Genomic DNA, 17931 nt, shown 5'->3' on the forward strand with positions numbered 1-17931 from the left:
ACTCATCCACAACAGCATTTTGTTTTCTTTGGCACAATCTGGTGTATGATTTAAAAAGAGTAAAAACTGTATATACTATTTTAGCACTGTAAATAATGTTGAGGAAAGAAACAGCAAAAGATTCCTTAAAGTTGCAAGATTATAAGTGTGACTGAGAATCTGAGAACTACTCCCCAGCAAGAATAAAATAAAAGTAGTTTTTTCAAGAGGTAATCAGAGTGCTTGGAAGCAGTGTATTAGGTAGGTCCCATTCAGATGAAATTGGAATAGCAGTAGTCTTCCTTTGTCATCTTTTTTCTGCGTCGGTTTAATTTTGTTATTGTGGTGGTGGTGGTGATGGTTCTCATAATCACATTTTAGCAATCTTTATAAATAAATGATTTGAGAGTGTAAAGAAGATAGAGCCAGATTCTGCCAGTGGAAAGTGAAGAACCAATGGGGGCAAATGGAAATACAGGAAATTCCACTGAAGTGTTTTTACTGTAATCTTTACTCACTTTACTGTAAAAGTGATCAAACACTGGAGCATTGCTGCACAGCAAAATACTGAACTCTCCTTTCTTGCAGATATTCAAAATCTGACTGGACATATCCCTGGGCAATCTTGCTCTTGCTGACCTGGCTTGAACAGGGAATTAAGGTACAAATGATCTCCAGAGACCCTTTCCAACCGTATGTGTTCTGTAATTCACACTACAGTGATCTCTACCCTGTGCTGGTGAGGATACTGCAGTCCCTGCCGGAGTTGCTCAGCAGGAAGAGCCCTGTGGTTGAGTTGTCTGTGCAGCGAGCTGCGGCAGTGGTTACTCTGTTGACACATGTGACACAAACAGCAGGCTACACGGCAGAGCTGCAGGCCAAGTTGAGCAGGTAGGCGCTCTCTGTCACCATTCTGTGCACCTCAGTTGTTGGCATCCTGTCTTTCCTTTCTTTGGTTTGGAGACCTGGCTGTCACCTTTTTCCCCCACCCCTCATTTGGAATCATTTACTGTCTCACATGTGAGCCCCTGCATGGTGGGGTGTATTCCCTCTGACACAAGCTCAGAAGTAGTGTCTAGTCTGACAGCTGTATGCCTGCTGGCCTGGCCAGAGGCAGGAGTCAAAATCCACATGAAGCTAGAAAGGGCAGAAAGGGTGCTGTTAGCCAAATGCCCTGCTGAAGGGAGCTAGGAAGCTGCTTTGATTTTCTCTTGGGAGTAAAGAAAGTAAATGCCCTGAGGTTTGGAGGAAAGAACCTCTCTGTAGAAGCTAAGATGGGTCAGGATTAAGAAGTGATTTGTTTTGATAGACATTGAAGCAGTAGGATTTGCTGCAGACACAGGTACTTTTTCTGGTGGAAAGCAATAAACTCTTTAACTAAAGCTGAGTACTGAGATAGCATTTTTGGTAAAGCTAGAGCATGGCTCAGGGCAGAGTAATGCACAAGACTCTTCAGCTTTTGTAAGTACTTTCTACATTTATCCTTTCTGCCTAAATTATTTAGTCTGGGTTGTGGGATTATGGAAAGACATTTCCCCCCTATTTAAGCTGTTGGATATAATTTTCCAGACTACATCTTTCTATTAATATTGATAGAGAGACAGTTGTTTGACATTTATTTGCTATCCTATGTCATTCTTCCATTGTGTTTCAGCAATAACTCAGAAGATAGTGAACCTATTCCACCTCCTCCAGTAGCATGGAATCAAGTGTCAGGCTTACAGCCCTTCCTTGAGACAAGTCTGAAAAAAATCCTTCAGGAGATATCCCAGATAGAAGCTTGGCAAACTCTCCAGCCTCTGACCACAACTTGTGTGATCTTCTTGGGAGTTTATTACAGTGCTTACAGCCAGCAGGTAAGGCCTGAAAATACAGGTTGTCTTCTCATCTCACCAGCATCAGCTTGTGTATTACCTCTGAAAACTTGAACTTACAGGCAGTGCTGAAAAAGACCGATATCGAGGCATCTAGCCGAGCAATGATTTTGTTTACCACAGCTCATATCTAGGCTGCATGACATTCAGGGTTACATAAGTCTGCTGACCCTATATGTTAGCAGTGCCAAATACCTGTCTTCCTTTTTTGTCCTTTCATCCTTTGCGATCAGAGTCTCAATCAAGGTATGTGGTAGTGCCATGATTGTTCTGATTTACCACAGAGATCCAAAGCATGAAGCAAATACAACCTAATTTAATTTGGCAGTCCTTTTTCCTAGTGGGATAAATCAAGTCATGCATTTTTGCATTTGCTTTGGTCTGAGAGCTTACATGTGGACACCTACACTGCAATCATCTGGGTGGAAGATTGAGCATTAAGGGTCATGCCGTATGAACTTTGGATAGGAAATAATAAAGATAAATTTATTTGTTGCCTCACTGACATTCAAGGTCAGATTCTGTAACACACAGCTGTAGTATGTGATCATCTTTTAAAGTGAGTTTTCTGAAGGTGACACATCAGTGTGATGCTGTTGAGGAATAATGTCTTACATTTTAGCTACCTTAAAGATTCATGTTCTAAGGATAAATGCAATTTTCCTCTTTACTGCCCAACTGACATGTCTGAGTTCCAACTTGGGAGAGCTGTGTTGAAGGTGTTGGGGTAATTTAATGGCTGTAGTTATTCACACTTGTGCAACTCCTCTGAAACTTGCCAAAAGCAACTGAGTTTATTAGCTATGGCTGGGGTGGAAACTGCCAGTATCTCTCAAAGATGTCTTCAGTGCCCCAAAGGTTGGTGTACCTTTCACATACTGTGATTATGTCCTGAGCATTAGAGAACCAGGACAGCCAAGAGGTTAATGCTCATTTTTAACCTCTACAGATATCCCAGAAGAGTGACTGAGGAAACAATTTCTTGAGTTCTTGAATTGTGCTGGGTTTTTTAGTTTCCACTTAAAAAGAAGTTCAGTCATCTACCTGTGGTTAGATGATTAAAAAAAAATTGTACATAGCATGTTTGAATAGATTAGTGCAAAAAAAATTAACTTGTATAGTAATTAGATTAGTGTATACTGGGACCTTCTTGGAATATTTTTGTTAGACTATTAAAAACTAAGGTTAACACCTTCACAAAGGTTTTACTGATTTCTGGAGGTGGATTTCACCTGGGGGAAAATCATATTTTATGTAATAGAAATGAGTATTTCTGTATCCCAAAGCATGTGGTGTTAAAATTTGCCAGCATGTTCCTTCAACCTGGAATATTGCTTACTAGGGCCAAAAGAATTTGAATGATTCTCTAAAAGCCACAGTTCCTCCTCCGTGCAGTGTTCATCCACAGTCATGCTTTGGTGGGTAGGTCAATCACACTTTATGCAGCTGATTTTTTAAAAATTTTTTTTTTCTGTTTTTGGAGACCCTTGTGGTGCCACTCAGCTTTCTCAAGGTAGTTCTGATCACCTTTGTGTCATCTTCAATTTAAATAGAAACATGTAGATGGTATGGGGAGGGGGTTTAGCCAAGTTTTCATTTAGGGGGAATCTTGATTCCAGGGATCCCATATCTTGCTTCCAACCAATTAAGAATCTCTGGCATGCGTTTTAATATTTGAGTGTGAGAACACCTTGAGGTGCCAGCTGTCAGCTTCCACACTACGAGCAGTGAGGCCAGCTCTAACCTAGAGCAGTACCACTATGTACGTGATGGGGTCTGGCAAAAAGATAATAAACACAGAGGAAGCAAATAAATCAGTCTGTCTTTTTGCTATCACTGGATGCTGTGGTCATTCACTCTCTTTTTCTGTCATTCTTCATGTCTTTTACAGCCATCAGTCAATCCAATTGACTGCTTAGAGGAACTGGAACGTTTGACATCAGAGGTGCTGCAGCCCCTTCTCAGCCAGCCAGCCATAGACAGCATGTGGGACTTGCTCAGGTAAAACCATTCCCCTGCTAAGATGTTGTTGTCAGAAGCTAAGGGAGCCCCATTTCTATTACTGTACTGTGTTACAGCTCTCCCCCCTCCCTCTTCTTCTCCCTGTGCAATGTGCCCCACATATGGGAATTGGAGTAGAGTAAGGCTCTGTCTACACCCTGCTTTGTCCTCTCCCCCCTTAAAGAAAAGGCATGATGGCTGCAGAGGTTCTGCATCTCCTCCTTTTCTCCTGGTGCTGCTGCATCTCTGCTTTACCTTGTAGCTGGGGTTTTCATATCAATTTCAGATTATTTTAATCACTCTTGGCTTTGATTCTTCTTTGGTTTCACCGGTCTAAAAAAAAAAAATAAGCAACACGACTAACATTAGTTGAGTCCCTCTTACATGATGAGGTGAGTGTGTGTGTGCATGTACTGTTTATGTGCTCTGTGTGGTGCTGCTTATATAAAGGAATGTAACTAGATTCACATCTTTAAGCTCCTGCAGAGCTTCATTAGGGCTGTGAAAACCCCTGCAGAGAAGTGCAAGAACAGATACCAAACTGTTCTTGCAGACATTTGGATAACATAAGCTCTGGCTCTGGGAACAGTTAAGAACTGCAGATATTCTGTCTTTCTGCTGTAGAGGGAGCCTCCTTACTAGGTTGTGATTAATCTTCTGGAGTGGGGATTCTAAAAGGCCTAACTTACAGTCAGGGAGGCATCCATCTGCCTCTAAGAACATCTGATACAAAGGGCACTTGAAATTTTTGGTTTCAAGTGGTATTTGAATGGTCACCAGTTTAGCCCATGTTCTTTCATGACTGAAACTGAGATCTGAATCTTTGGCACCAAAGCTTCCAACACAAGAGCACTCATTTGAGCCTTCTCTGTCTGTCCTTGAGATCTGAAAACAATGGATTTGGTCAGGCTATAAAAGCTCATCAGCAAGAATTCTCCCAGGCTGTTCTTAACACTGGCTGGTAAAAACCATGGTCAGCTAATCTCTGCTCTAATATTTTTGCTATTTTGTCTAAACTTTCTGGGCAGTTTAGGTCCAGGAGTTCAGGGTGCTTCATGAGCCCCACATGTGTTTATGCATCTCGTACATGTAATACCAGTGGTAGAAAGAGCAATGCATTTAAGCAATTACTTTTCTCCCATAGAGTAGTGATATGGATCTTTGACAGGGTTTGCCCTATTACCCCATTACCAGTGAGCAACTTGCTTGTGGTCACTTTTCCTTGTGGTGGTCTTACCTGTACAGACATTATATATCTACTGTGGGCCCCGCAAGCACTGCTGGTGTGGGAATTCGTAGTTCCACCTGCAGAGAACACACACACCAAGAGTGATTTGCACAGTCATGTTCATGTGTACATTAAAGCTAGGTTCTTTCTGAATACAATTTAAAAATCATTTCAGTAGTACATGAAGGGCAGCATTTTTGCAATGTCAGTTTTAGATATAATCTGGCTTTTTGGCTTTGCCTACAAGTTTATTATCGAAATGTCTTGAGTGGCTGGGCAGCCCTATTAGTCTGGTGTGTGTATATATGTGGGGAAGGCGTATTTTTTAGAAATCAAACATCCAATGCTTTCAAGTATTTGACATCAGAGATGCATCACTGCATCAGTATTTCTGCTCATCATGACCAATTCAGCTGAAGAGAAGAGTTCCTGACAGCTCGCTGGCATTAGCGTGTATGGCAGTAGTGCTTAGTGTACCAGCTGTGACACTGGCTTTTTGCTTTCACTGTCTTCAGGGCTTCCATTTTACTGCAATGTGTGGTACAGTTCAGATAGATAGCAACGTTTCAACAAGATAATTCCTCAGCAGTGTGAATGCTTTTGACCTAACTCCTCTCTGTTTATTTGTTCACACAGGCCATGTTCTGCTTTGTGCAACCCTCTGTCCTGTTCCCCAGCACCAGAATCTGTCGTCAGCATTGCATCTCTGAGTTGCACTGGAGGCAAACCTCCTTTGAGCCTGGTTGGCTCGAAGTCACCTTTCCCCTTCCTCACTGCCCTCCTGTTTCTCATCAATAACATCACTCACATTCACAAAGGCCTGACCAGCAAGGTGAGAATAGTCTTTTTCACTATAAATTCTAGGTAAATGATGATAATACTTGTGAGTGAGGTTAGTATTTGTACCTGCCCAGGCATCAAAGAGATGTTAGAAGGACCGTTAAAAGCAAATTGTTGTGCATTTTTATTTTAAAAATATTAAAGTATTATAGAGAGAAACAGCCCCACTTACAGAACAAGTGGGATGAAGATCAGAAAAATATCTTGTCTTTGAATTGCAATATGCAGTTGGCACCAGGAAGCTGGAATTACAGAGCAGATGATGCTTAAAGGATGGATTTATAAAGAATGTTTGAGAAGAGTTGAATAACTGTTGTTTGACTGAGCAAAATATAAAACTTGAGTGTCAGTGGAGGAAAAGCATAGTTGAAGCATATATAACAGAGAAAAATGGTGTAATATTAAAGAAGAGAATGAGTGCTACAGAAGAGGGTCCTTCCTACTTCGGTTTGTTCTGAATTTTTAGAATAAGTGAGTCATGGAAGATTGCAGACCCTAAAGAGCAAATGGCTGAGCCCTTGAAAGATGGAATACCTAGCATGAACTTTCTCAAAGCCTTCCTGTGTCACCTCATGTTGAATTAGCTGATTGGCTACTGATGGAAATATCTGGCCAGATGAGGGAGAAACACTTTAAGCCACTGGCCAGGTTTCTGCCTTACAAAGCACTGTGGAAAATGTAGGCAGTGACTGTCGGTTATCTGTGATGGGGATGATCATGATGGCTGCAGGTGAGCCCTGAGGCAGAAAAGCAGATATTTATAAGGCTGTTTTTAAATATGCCTTTTGGAGTAGCCAACAGGAATTCTCTCATGGGAGGAGGTAGGGGGTGGGCCTTGGAGAAGGCTGTGTTTTGCTTTCTTCCAAACACAAACTGTCCTAATACTATTTTTCTCCACTTGTGATTCCTTTACAGTACAGCTCTGTGCTGGGTTTCAGAGGCTTGAAGGATTATCTGCATCAGAGCTGGCAGACTGGACTTCCCTCTGTGACTTCCTCATCTGCGTGGATCTTACGCCATGAATATCACCTGCAGTACTTTGTGTTAGCATTGGCTCGGAGAATGGTATCCTTATTAGTCCTTTCATTTCTTTCCCCTGAGGAATTGACTTCACTGGCAGCTGATCTTTCTTGTATCTGACTTAGGTCTGGTGACTCTTCTGCTGACTTTTGTGCCCCATTAGCAAATAATGTCTTTCCAGTTACTGATGTGGGGATTTAGTTCCAAAATACTTTGGATGAAAAAAAATCTGCTTTTGCCTTTCTTTGGGATAGAGTAGGAACAAAGTTTTCAAGCGTGTTGCTAAAAAATTGTCGACTATCTAAGGCAGTCAGGGGAAGCAGAAATACCTCTTGGTACAAATGCTGACAGCTCTTGCAGTCTGCCTCAGTCTTTCACTTTCCAGTGAGATCTGTGTCTTGTTTGACCCTCCTGTCCTTGCTGAATGTCTTGTTGACAAATGATACAGTGCTTTTATCTGTTGTTTTGTTTCCTGTGCAGGCAGGCACTTGTCCGGATTACACCCAGCATGCCTCACTTCATCACTGTGTTGCCATGGCATTGCTAAGCCGTCTGTTGCCAGGGAGTGAGCATCTGGCTCACGAGGTCCTACTGGATCTTGCCTTTAATCCAGAGTTTCTTCCGTAAGCTTTGCATTTTTTCCTTTCTCTAGTCTGATATGTGGGAAGACATGGGGAAAATAGAAAAAACACGTTGGCACTGCAATTTTGTCGTAATTTTTGGCCTGTAACAGGGCCTGTGGTTAAGTTTCACTTACTCATTGGCATATTCTCCAGGCACAGAGCCTTCTAATCAGGCAAGCAATGTGGTTGCATATTTTTCTCTGATGTACTGGTGTTGAGAAATGTGATGAGTTTCTTTTGATTTCCTCTGTGACAAGGCTTGTGTGATTCCTGATAGAACTGATCCTCTCTAAGGCCTAGCATCTGCCATCCTGAGAGTAGTGAGTCTAGAAAATAAATGAGAATTTGTCATAGCCTGAAAAGCTTAATGAATCTTCCTCAAACCCTTATTATTCAAGTTCTTACACAAATATTTGCTGATTTGACAAATGCCATGTCTTCCACCTTACACTGGAAGAAATCATGAGCATCTCAAATATGAATCCTCTCATATCTGGGCGAGAAATGGTAGCAGTTTATCTTGTTCATTTCAATCTATTTGAAATTAGCCATGGTGTATCCCTGAAGGAGGTTGAACCAAGGTGCTATAAGGAGATACTATGTTTTTTCAGAAAGAAGGAAAATTTGTTTGTGGATTTGTTTGTGTGGTGGTGTTTTGTTCTTCTTTTTGGGTCAACAAAATGGGCAGTCTTTGGTCTGAGATTGTGGCATATGGATTTGACAAACACCTTTCACATGCACAGTTTCTGTCAGTTCGTATGGTTCCCCTGACCTTGCCACTGCCAGCTGCAAAGCTACTGTTTTGAGCATTGTCTTAGTGGTTTGTGTAGGCCTTATCTGAAATGCAGTATTTAATCTCAGCACTCTCCTGTCTGTGTTGGTAAGTAGGCTGCCTCTCTGGACAAGGGGTTTCAGCCTTCACACTAGACTGGCATTGTGTTGGAGAGTTTTCATGGCACAGCCTGTGTTGTTGACTCCAAATGTGGTTCTCTGAATTCCCTGTAAATGCCAAGGTAGCTGATGCTTTACAGGCCCTCTGTATTAGAATAGCTTGATGATGTAGAAAGTGCTGAGTGATCTGCATATACTACTCCTCCTGTTCTAGGAAGACTGTAGAGATGAATTTATGTGGTGTGTTGTTTGTTTGGCATTTCAGGTTTTTGTTTGTTCATTTGTTTCTTAAACTGTTTGTTGTCTTTACCTTACAGTGAAGGGAAAGCTGGAGGGCCAGAAGCAGCTGACTTCTCTGATATTCTGCATCTGGGCACCAGTGCCAAACTGGCACAGCCTGGCTCTGCAGCAGCATTTGTTCCAAAGGTTACTCGTGGTGCCCTACTGAGAGAATCATACCAGAATCTGCCTTCCATTCGTTCCTGCTACCTCTCTCACTTTGCCCACTTGCAGCCCGCCCTTATACGTTCTCAGGCATCCTACCAAGGGCGGAATTACCTCATCCAGTCAATGCTGCTTCCTGAGGCCAAAGGGCCCATCCTGCCTTCGGACTGGCCATTCTTTCCACTTATCAGCCTCTACAACAAAGTGACTAATGCAGAGACACGTGGGACTATACTGAACTCTCTCCCACTTGATCTCATCAACACTGTTACCTTGAACCTGCAGTGGGTCTTGTTGCTGGAAACCTGGCGATCTAAAATCCTTCAGAGCATCCCGACTGCTGCCAAACTTGCACGGCTCATGTGTGTCTTCCTCACAGGCAGTGACCTCTTTCTAGAAGCACCTATCCACCGCTACACAGCTGCCCTTCTCTCTGTGTATTGCCAACCCAAGGCCCTGGACTCCCTGAACTTGGATGCTCCTCTCCCTGGTTTGGCATCCTTCCATGATCTCTATATAAGTCTCCTGGAGCAATTTGAGGGTGTCTCCTTCGGAGATCCACTCTTTGGAGTCTTTGTTCTTCTACCTCTACAGAAGCGTTTCAGTGTTCATCTGCGTCTCTCTGTTTTTGGGGAGCACACAAATGTCCTGCGGGCGCTGGGAGTGCCGTTACAGCAGGTAATCCTAGCTTATGGTAATTGCCTGTCACTACGTATTTCTGGCTCACTGGGCTCTTGCTTGTGATTCTCCAACTTTGATTTGTGTGTATATGTGGAGGGCAGGAGCTGTGAAATAGCTCAACCTTCAGTGGAAACTGTCCCAAACCTTGCTTGGTCTAACCATTGAGAACCTTTTAATTTGTAGGTTGTGTGTTTGAAGGGCTGGTTGTACCCCGTGTTCTGCTACCTTTCCCTTATATATGTGTTACACCTTGGTAAGAACTTTTTCCTTGCCCACGCATAGACAAATGGTCATTTTCCCTCTCAACGATCTTTCCACATATACTGGAGTTGTGCTCTGCTGAATAACTCTGCAAGAAAATTTGGTGTGTCAAGTGTAGGACTGCGTTTCTTTTGAGTGAGCAGAGCACAAGAGATAGAATTTAGTGGTGCTGTCGGAAGTACCCTGTCTTCTTACTTTATATGTACTCGTCTGTGCCGAAAATCAGCTGCAGTGGTAGGACCAGTAAAACATCTCTCCATGAAGCTGAAGAGGTCCTGACAAACACTTCGTCAAGGCAGGTCGCATCAGTCCGGGTGGGCCATAGCAGCTCTGCTGCAAATGGGATTCATGCCAGTGGGGTACATCGCGTTGTATAGGTGGGCATGCACAAGGAAGGGCACCCTAGAAGTCATGAACTTCCTCTCACTGCTTAGACCCTGACAAAAGTTGTAATGTTGCCTCTGGATGGGTTTGTTGCAGTTTCCTGTGCCTCTTGAGCGCTACACTTCCCCTCCTGAGGATAACCTGAACCTCCTGCGACTCTACTTCCGAACGCTGGTCACTGGTGCGCTGCGCCACACCTGGTGCCCTGTTCTGTACGTGGTGGCTGTGGCTCATGTGAACAGTTTTATTTTCTCCCAAGAAAGCACAGCGCAGGTGGGTAATGGATAGCAGAGCTTCAGGGCTGCAGTCTGGGTTCTGCATCTGCTCTCCCTGTGAATCCAGTGTGGCTTCTGATGAATCACTGACCTTTGGGACTTGAAAACAAAAATTGTAAGCAAATGCATTGAGGACTGGTCAGCTGCTTGAGAACCCACATATGAGGCAGCAGCTTTTGTTCATTATACCCTAAAGCACTTGCATTAATGGTAGCCAGTTCTACTGAAATCTTGGAGGTCAGCAATTATGCGTTCTGTGGTGTGGGGGGAAGAATAAACAGAAAGCATAAGGAAGGTGATCAGGCAGAGAGAGCTCGTAACAGATTTGGCCTCTGCCGTAGCAATCTTAAGGTGCAAAGGACTTTTTTCTTTGACTTTGCTTGAGTAACCAAGCAGAAGCCTCTCTATGGCCTTGGGGCCTCTATCAGTGAATAGTTGTGCTAACAACACTTCACATCTGATCTGTAGTTCTACCTGGAGGTTGAGAAGTCAGCTGAGATTCAGATCAGGGAAAGGAGCAGAGAGGCAGGATTTAAGTGATAAGACATCTCAAGCACTTTCTGCTGGAACAAGCTGCTCATCATTATAATGAACGAATCATCCTGGAGTGCTGTATGCCCCTGGGCAAAGGTATTACTGCACCATATTAAGGAAAGTACGTGTTTTGTTCCCAGGAGACAGATGCTGCTCGGAAAAGCATGCTGCGGAAGACATGGCTGTTGGTGGATGAGGTAGGATTTGTAAGATTCAGTTTGTGTCTCTGGGAATTAAGTTTTCCATACATGGTGGTTTTACAGACTTACATTTGGCTTTTGAAATTTGTGTTTAATTACCTTGCTAATTTGAGAATGAGAGGAGATTACCAGTAGGATTTTGGCCTGCAATAACTATAAATACACTTAACCAGTTCTTGTAGTAATTGACCTCAGAACACTGAGCCCATTGGAACCTAGATGAATCTCCTGTACTGTGTTGTCCATGCCTCTTGTCCAAGCAGCATTATATCTGGATAGCTAGCGATACTAGAGGAATGATTATAGCACAGTTATGAATAGGTGGCTAGCAGTGATCTGTCTTAAATCTTAGTTGGATGCTACCCCTGAAAAGAACAGGACAGATGTAAGGTTTCTCTTTTTTTCAAGGAGCTTGCCAAGATCTATCCTTTGTGGGACAGAGCTGGATCATTTGGCCCTGGGTGATTAGTGTCCAGGGTAAATTATTAGATCACACTCAAAAATCCACTTGGGTTTCTGGCAAGAAGTCCTTGTGAGGGGCTGTTGAGGAGACAATGGAGTTGTGTTTAGAAGAGGAATTCTCATGCCAAAAAAGGTGAATTTTATTGGAAGAAATTTGCCTTTTATAGCTCTTCTATTGAAGATGATATGATTAAATATCATGGGCATGACGGAATTGTACTATTTGCAGATTTGCTGTGTTGTGTTTGAGACAGTGGAAAAGATTGGATACCTTTCTGTTTCTTTCTTCAGAACTTGAAAAAGCACCTGCTGTACTACAGACTACTGAATGCAGAGAGTCCTTTGGGATTTGACCTTTATGAGCAGCTCCCTCCCATGCGACTGAAGTACCTCCAGATAGTGACACAGAAGGAAATTATGGAGAATGCACCAGCAGTAGACTCATAGCAGAGCACTTGTGCAAGAAGAGGGCCAAGGTGAAGAGCGGAAGAGCTCAATTTATACTTCACTGATGAAACTACTTGCAGTTCAGATGATTTTATGTCTTACCTGGACATTCTTGGCATCTTTGCCTAGTGAAGCACTAGTAGAATGCTCCCAGCCCTGCAGAACAACAGACATGTTGTCAAGATATGACAGCATGTGTGTGTGTGGCCTCTCTGTGATGGATGCTGGAGCATTTTCCTTCATTCTCCTTCAAGTTGTTCTGCTTCTTCCCAGAGAAGGTGAGAATGTGTCTGCAAGGCACTGGACTGTTGAATAAACTGAAGGAAGTGTAAAAGCTGTTTTGGTCAGTCAGGCTGGAAACTGGGTTCTCCAGATAGTGTCTGTTTTCCCCAGATCCTTCCATTGCTTTTTTTGTACCTTGGATTTTGAATGGTCCTTTCCTCACACTGTACCCTGCAAATAGAATGACGGTGCAACAGGGAGGAATCTGATCCTGAGAGTCTTTTTTTTTTATGTATAAGCATACATACAAGAAGTTTCTGAAAGATGGTGTTCTGTGCATACACTCAGTAACACAGATGTATTGTATCAGACCTCTAAGAAATACGAGTTCCTAGTGCAGAGGTACAAATAGTGAATATCCTCTCTTGGCTGTCTTTTGGATGGTCTCTAAACTGCTTTCTTTTCTCCCTTAATTTGGTTACATGTATAACAAGATCAAAAATAATTTCTTTGCAGGCCAGAATGCTTGGCAGTAACCACCCCTCATTAGAGAAAAAAAAAAGTATCTGCTTGTTTAGCTGGAGTATGTATTGGTTGCCCTCTCAGGAGAATGCAATTTAAATTTGGAAGTGGAGTTTCCTAGCTCAAACATAATTTTTAAAATGTCTAATTTGATTCCACTTCTATATCCAAATTCTGAATTGCAGCCTCAGACACAAGGGCTGCAAATATAGGCGCCTAAAAGGCTCATCACAAGTGCCACATCAAGCCCAGAATTTACTCTAGGTGTATGATCTCACCGGATGTTTTCTTTATATCCAGTAATTTTTGTGTGGTCACTCTGGCAGGCTTTTGTTTGGAGAAATTGACTTTCATGAACAAAACTTTTTAAAGAAATTTCTGATGTTTTGTTCTTATGAATAAATTCCTCTGGAAGGCGCAGGGTGATGCCTGGTCTGAAGACCTAAGCCCCTGTCTTTACCTGTCAAGCAGGCCAAGCTAGCTTCCCTCTGAAGAGACCGCGCCTGTATTAGCCTTGCTCCAGTGAATGTCCCAACAGGAGTGTGAATCACTGTTAATAGGCCTACTTGTAATTACTGAAATTGTTCAGACAAGAAACAAATTCCAGACAGCAACTTAATAGCATCAAAGAATCATTTAGTTAGGAGAAGAAAAGACCTTGTGTCCAACCGTAATACAGTATCTTTCTTTCACCTGACAGTCAAGTGTTGCTGCCCCCTCAAATGCCCGCACAATCACATAGGGCTTAGGGCATTTGTGGCTGATGCTGTCTTTGTATTGGCAGTTTTCTAAGTGTACCAGTCCCCTTAGGTTGCCAAAAAATAGTCAGTTTCATCTTTTTCCCCCTTTATTTCAGAGAGGACGTGGGCAGAACTGGTGTTTCCTTCCAATCTCTCTTTTTTTTTCCTTCCCTTTTGATCTGTGGTTTCTGTCTGCAGCAGATCAATGGCATGCAAAATAACTAAAGCACAGTAGTCTAACAGGATTTTTTTATTGTTGCTAATTATTTTAAAAGTATTTGATGTGATTAAAAATTTCATCAAAGTCATTCTAGTTTTAATTTGTCTAGATAGTGAGAGCCCAGCAGTTGTCTTTCAAGAGCAATGGATAGTAAAATTTAAGGACCCCTAGCTGGCCATTTAAGAGCAGCCTTCATCAAGGACTTTACGTTTTGCTTTTCAGACCTCTACTTATAAAATCTCTTCCAATCCTTTGTGGGATGCAAAGTTGAGTTTTGTAATGTGTACAGGATGTAAATAAATATTTTGATAGTTCTGCAGGAGTTTTTTTGAACTATAAGAATGCTGTCCTTTGAGTCTTTCTTGTATTTGCGTAGTTCTGTTTGCAGTTTATCAATATCTTGGAACAGCTGCCACCTTAAAGAAATCTACTAAATTTTGGAGCTCTGTAAGAAAGCTCCTCAAGCCAAAAATAACAGCCTGCTTGTGTGATGGGTCAGTAATACAGGGTACCAAATGCTGTGTGGGAAGGTGCAGGGTGGTGTGATGTGATTTGACACATGCCCCAGGTGGGAAGACTGTCCACAGATGGTATTTGAAATTATGATGCAAGTATCACCAATGGAGGGAAGGAAAAGAAAGGATCCCAAGTAGTTCTGCAGGCCACAGTCATAAGTAGAAAATTCCAAGGATGCTGCGTGTGAGCTGTAAGGTTTCAAAACGTTGACTGTCACTTGAGATGGTACATGAATTTTTTAAGGCTTTTGGCAGCCTTGTATGGGATTTCTCCACAGAACGCTAGAGGGCATTGCTTTATCTAGTTTAAATGCAAGATTTCTCAGCTTCAGTGCTATTGGGACCTGAAAAAAAAACAAACAAAAAACTAACCAACCCTTATACATCGTTTGAATTTTCTGCATTTTTTATTTTTGCATATACTTTTGATGCAAGTGTGGAGAATTAAATATTTTATTGATGGGTTGCTAAGAACCATACAGTGTTTTGCCAGCAGGAGCAATTTTGAAAAATTATGGTACATTGAACATAAGATTTAAACTTAAGCTGAATGCAGTCTGAGGCAGGACCAAAGCATGCCCATTCTGTTAATCCAGTTTAATCCTGGTCAGGGTAAGTGAGGAGATGAAGAAAATTAAAACTGTCCAAAAAAGTGGGTGTGACTTCTTACTGAAGCCTTAATATTTCTTTGAGAAGAAAATAATTCTGCTGAAATAAGACCCTCAGGTTTCTGGTGTTGAAGGGATTCTAACTCAGAAGAACATACGTTTTCTGATAACTCTCATCAGAAGTCAACAAAACCAGCTACAACAATTCCTGCCTGTCTTTTAATTCTTAAAAAGAGCACCCCATCTTCTGGTCCTTTGTGGCTAGAATATGCTTGTTTTCATCCAAGTTACTGATGATGTCCCATGTGGATAACAGTGGGATCTCTGTTGATACAAATTTAGCATGGACTGTGCTGAAAGGCAGGAGCAATGTGGTTTTAAAAACAAATGGTTGATTGGACTGAAGATGAGTTGAAGATAATCCTTTTAGCATTGCTGTTGAGTAGGCAGGTGAGAGGGTGGGGCTGTCACAGTTTTGCATCCTATGACTTTGATGGCATTCTACTGAATTTTCCTTTGCATTTTGAAAGGGAACAGAGAGCTCTTCCATCAGCTTGGAAGCTCATTCTTTTCTGCCTGGAAGAAATGGAGTTGATTTGTGATCCCTCAACTGCGTGAGTGGTTTGAAGTCCTGGAGTTTAGAATCCAAATGTGGTGACTTGGCTCACTTTGCTGAGTAGGGGCAGTTCCCAAAAAGATGTAGGCAACTCAGTAGCTGGCAGTACTACACACTGAGGTAGGATAAGACCTGACCAAAGAAAGTAAAGGGTTAGGCAAGGAAGAAATCAAAACAGGACTGAAATCATACTGTATGGGAACTTTTTAACAGTTCACACAGAGCATTATATAATTGAAGGACTCTAATTCCACTGTATTTATTGACTACTTCAGTTTGACAGTGGAATTTAATAATCCATTTCTAGACTAATGCATTCTGTCTGGCCACTTAATGCCAGGCAAACCCTAAACACCTTTTGCTGATGAAGTCATAGACAGAGCAAGCCATAAGATGGGGATGTATAAATATACTGTGGGTCAGACAAACATGTTTCTTTTGGTGTCAGACATAAAGAAGAGCAGAAAGGCATGTTAATCATTGCTTTTGCTTCTTCCTGGTTTTACAAAGTTTTTGGAAACTTCTCACTGATGAAGTGCTGCTGCCTCCAGCTGATGATCATATTTGGGAGGCAAATCATGTTTATTCCCCTCAGCTTACAGAAGCTCACATAAGCTTTACGTTCACAAAGCTGGCTTTCTGGTGTTCCTTGTTTAAATAACGTTGTGGTAATTTACTGGCCTTTGCCCTAGTTTTTAAAAACTGGCTTCCATCCTGCCCTTTTAATGGAGAATGTGCTGTGAAGCCCTGCTCACAGAACTGCTGTGTTTTGCATGGTGAGTGGTGGTTGTAAGCAGAGGTAAATTTGCCACAGTGCATTCCCCTCCGTCCCTTTATAATCTTGAGTCTCAAAACAGCTCAGCAATGCTGTGTTTAGGCTTCTAGCCAGCCCCAGCATAAAGATCTCCAGCTCAACCTGAGGACTGTGCTAAAGGAGCAGGCATTGCACCAGCTGTGTTGTGAGCCTCCAGCCACCCCTGGCCCCAGCAGCAGCTCTTTGCAGGTTAAGTGAACAGAGGATATTTTAGACAGAGTGGCACTTGCCCCATCTTCAGGTTCAGTTCTTTATTTGTAGGTGGGCTGTAATCGGCACATACCAGCAGACACCTGTGGCTCCAGAGACAGATGAATGTCCTCTAAGCTGCAGTATGTTGCTGTCTGTTGAGCATCCAGCTCATAAGCCCAGTCAGGGTGATGAATATTCCCAGAAAGTACTGTATATGGACATTAGAATGCAGTCTAAGGGCATATGGAGAAGGCTTGAGTCACCCACCCTCTGCATCGCCCTGCCCTGATCTACGGATGGATGACAAACCAGAGCAGTGATGTTACTGCTCATTACAAAGCAGCAGCTTGTCCTGGCCACAACGAAAACAGGTCTGTGATGTAGAAATACCACTGATGTCAAAGCATAGCCACATAGGTGTCAGTGTATGCTGTAAACTGAGGCATTAGTTGATAACTAAGGCTGGAGGGAAGTTTTGTGGAACAATCTGGGTGCTGGGAGCCCATCCTGAGGGGCAGCAGCTCAGGGGCTGTACAGGTAACAGGGAACACCTGGGCCCAGCACCGGCCCTCATGGAGCGCGGGGAGGGGCGGCAGCAGCAGCGGGAGGCAAACACTGCGTTTCATGCCTTTTATCTGCTTCTCTGGAGCGGGGGTGTCTGCCTAAGGACTGTTGAGGACACAGATCGGGTTGGTGGAGTATCCATGTGTTTCTTGTGCTGGGACTGATGTGCTTGCTCTCCTTTTGGGTCTGTGCTGACAGCACTGCGTCAGGTTTACCCCCGGGAAAGAGGGAGGGCTGCCCGAGTCCTGAGCCTTGTGGCCATCCTGCCCTCAGCAAGGCCTCGCTTTGCGGTGGTTTGTGAGGCCCTGGGTGCAATGAGGGGGCTCTGGCAGGACTGCTTGCTGTGGAAACAGGAGGTAGGAGAAAGCCAATCTTTGTGGTAACTGAGGGAACAGGAGTGCAGGTGCTGGAGGTACAGCACAACCTTGTTCCCTGACCATAGTGACCAGTCTGAAGCTTTGGAAAGGGACAAAGGGAAGGACTGAGTGAGCCAATGGGCTCGGAGGGTAGCTCAGCTTTTGCTTCTGGGTCTCTCAGGTTGAGAGGAATTTTGTGATTCCTCCCCTCTCTTCAGTGGTTCCTCCCCTCTCTTCCTCCTCCCTTTCCTCAGGACTCCATGTGTTCCATGTCTTTCTTGTTCTTCACTAGACTCTCCTTCCCTCTGTTTGCCTTTTTACTTTTATTTTTATTAAAAGTTCAGTGTTTTGGCTGTTTGCAGAAGCAATTGGTAATTCAACAGTTAAACTGGAGAGCTGAGAATTTGAGGTGGAAGCT

At 43.0% G+C, this 17931-nt stretch overlaps 1 protein-coding gene across 3 annotated transcripts in view; it reads left to right on the forward strand.

Annotated features, from left to right (window-relative positions):
• Positions 1-14187, forward strand: part of RPAP1 (RNA polymerase II associated protein 1) — a 39123-nt gene extending 24936 nt beyond the window's left edge. For all 3 annotated transcript variants that reach the window (XM_039552141.1, XM_010413848.4, XM_019283117.3), the window contains exons 16-25: positions 700-870; positions 1634-1835; positions 3745-3854; positions 5719-5914; positions 6838-6987; positions 7423-7565; positions 8774-9578; positions 10323-10499; positions 11176-11232; positions 11989-14187. In XM_039552141.1, the coding sequence (XP_039408075.1) occupies positions 700-870; positions 1634-1835; positions 3745-3854; positions 5719-5914; positions 6838-6987; positions 7423-7565; positions 8774-9578; positions 10323-10499; positions 11176-11232; positions 11989-12144 (2167 nt within the window). In that variant the 3' untranslated portion in view covers positions 12145-14187. The remainder of the gene's footprint in view (positions 1-699; positions 871-1633; positions 1836-3744; positions 3855-5718; positions 5915-6837; positions 6988-7422; positions 7566-8773; positions 9579-10322; positions 10500-11175; positions 11233-11988) is intronic.
• The last annotated feature ends 3744 nt before the right edge of the window (positions 14188-17931 follow it).

Source organism: Corvus cornix, chromosome 5 (genome assembly GCF_000738735.6).
Source record: "Corvus cornix cornix isolate S_Up_H32 chromosome 5, ASM73873v5, whole genome shotgun sequence".
Lineage (NCBI taxonomy): Eukaryota > Metazoa > Chordata > Aves > Passeriformes > Corvidae > Corvus > Corvus cornix.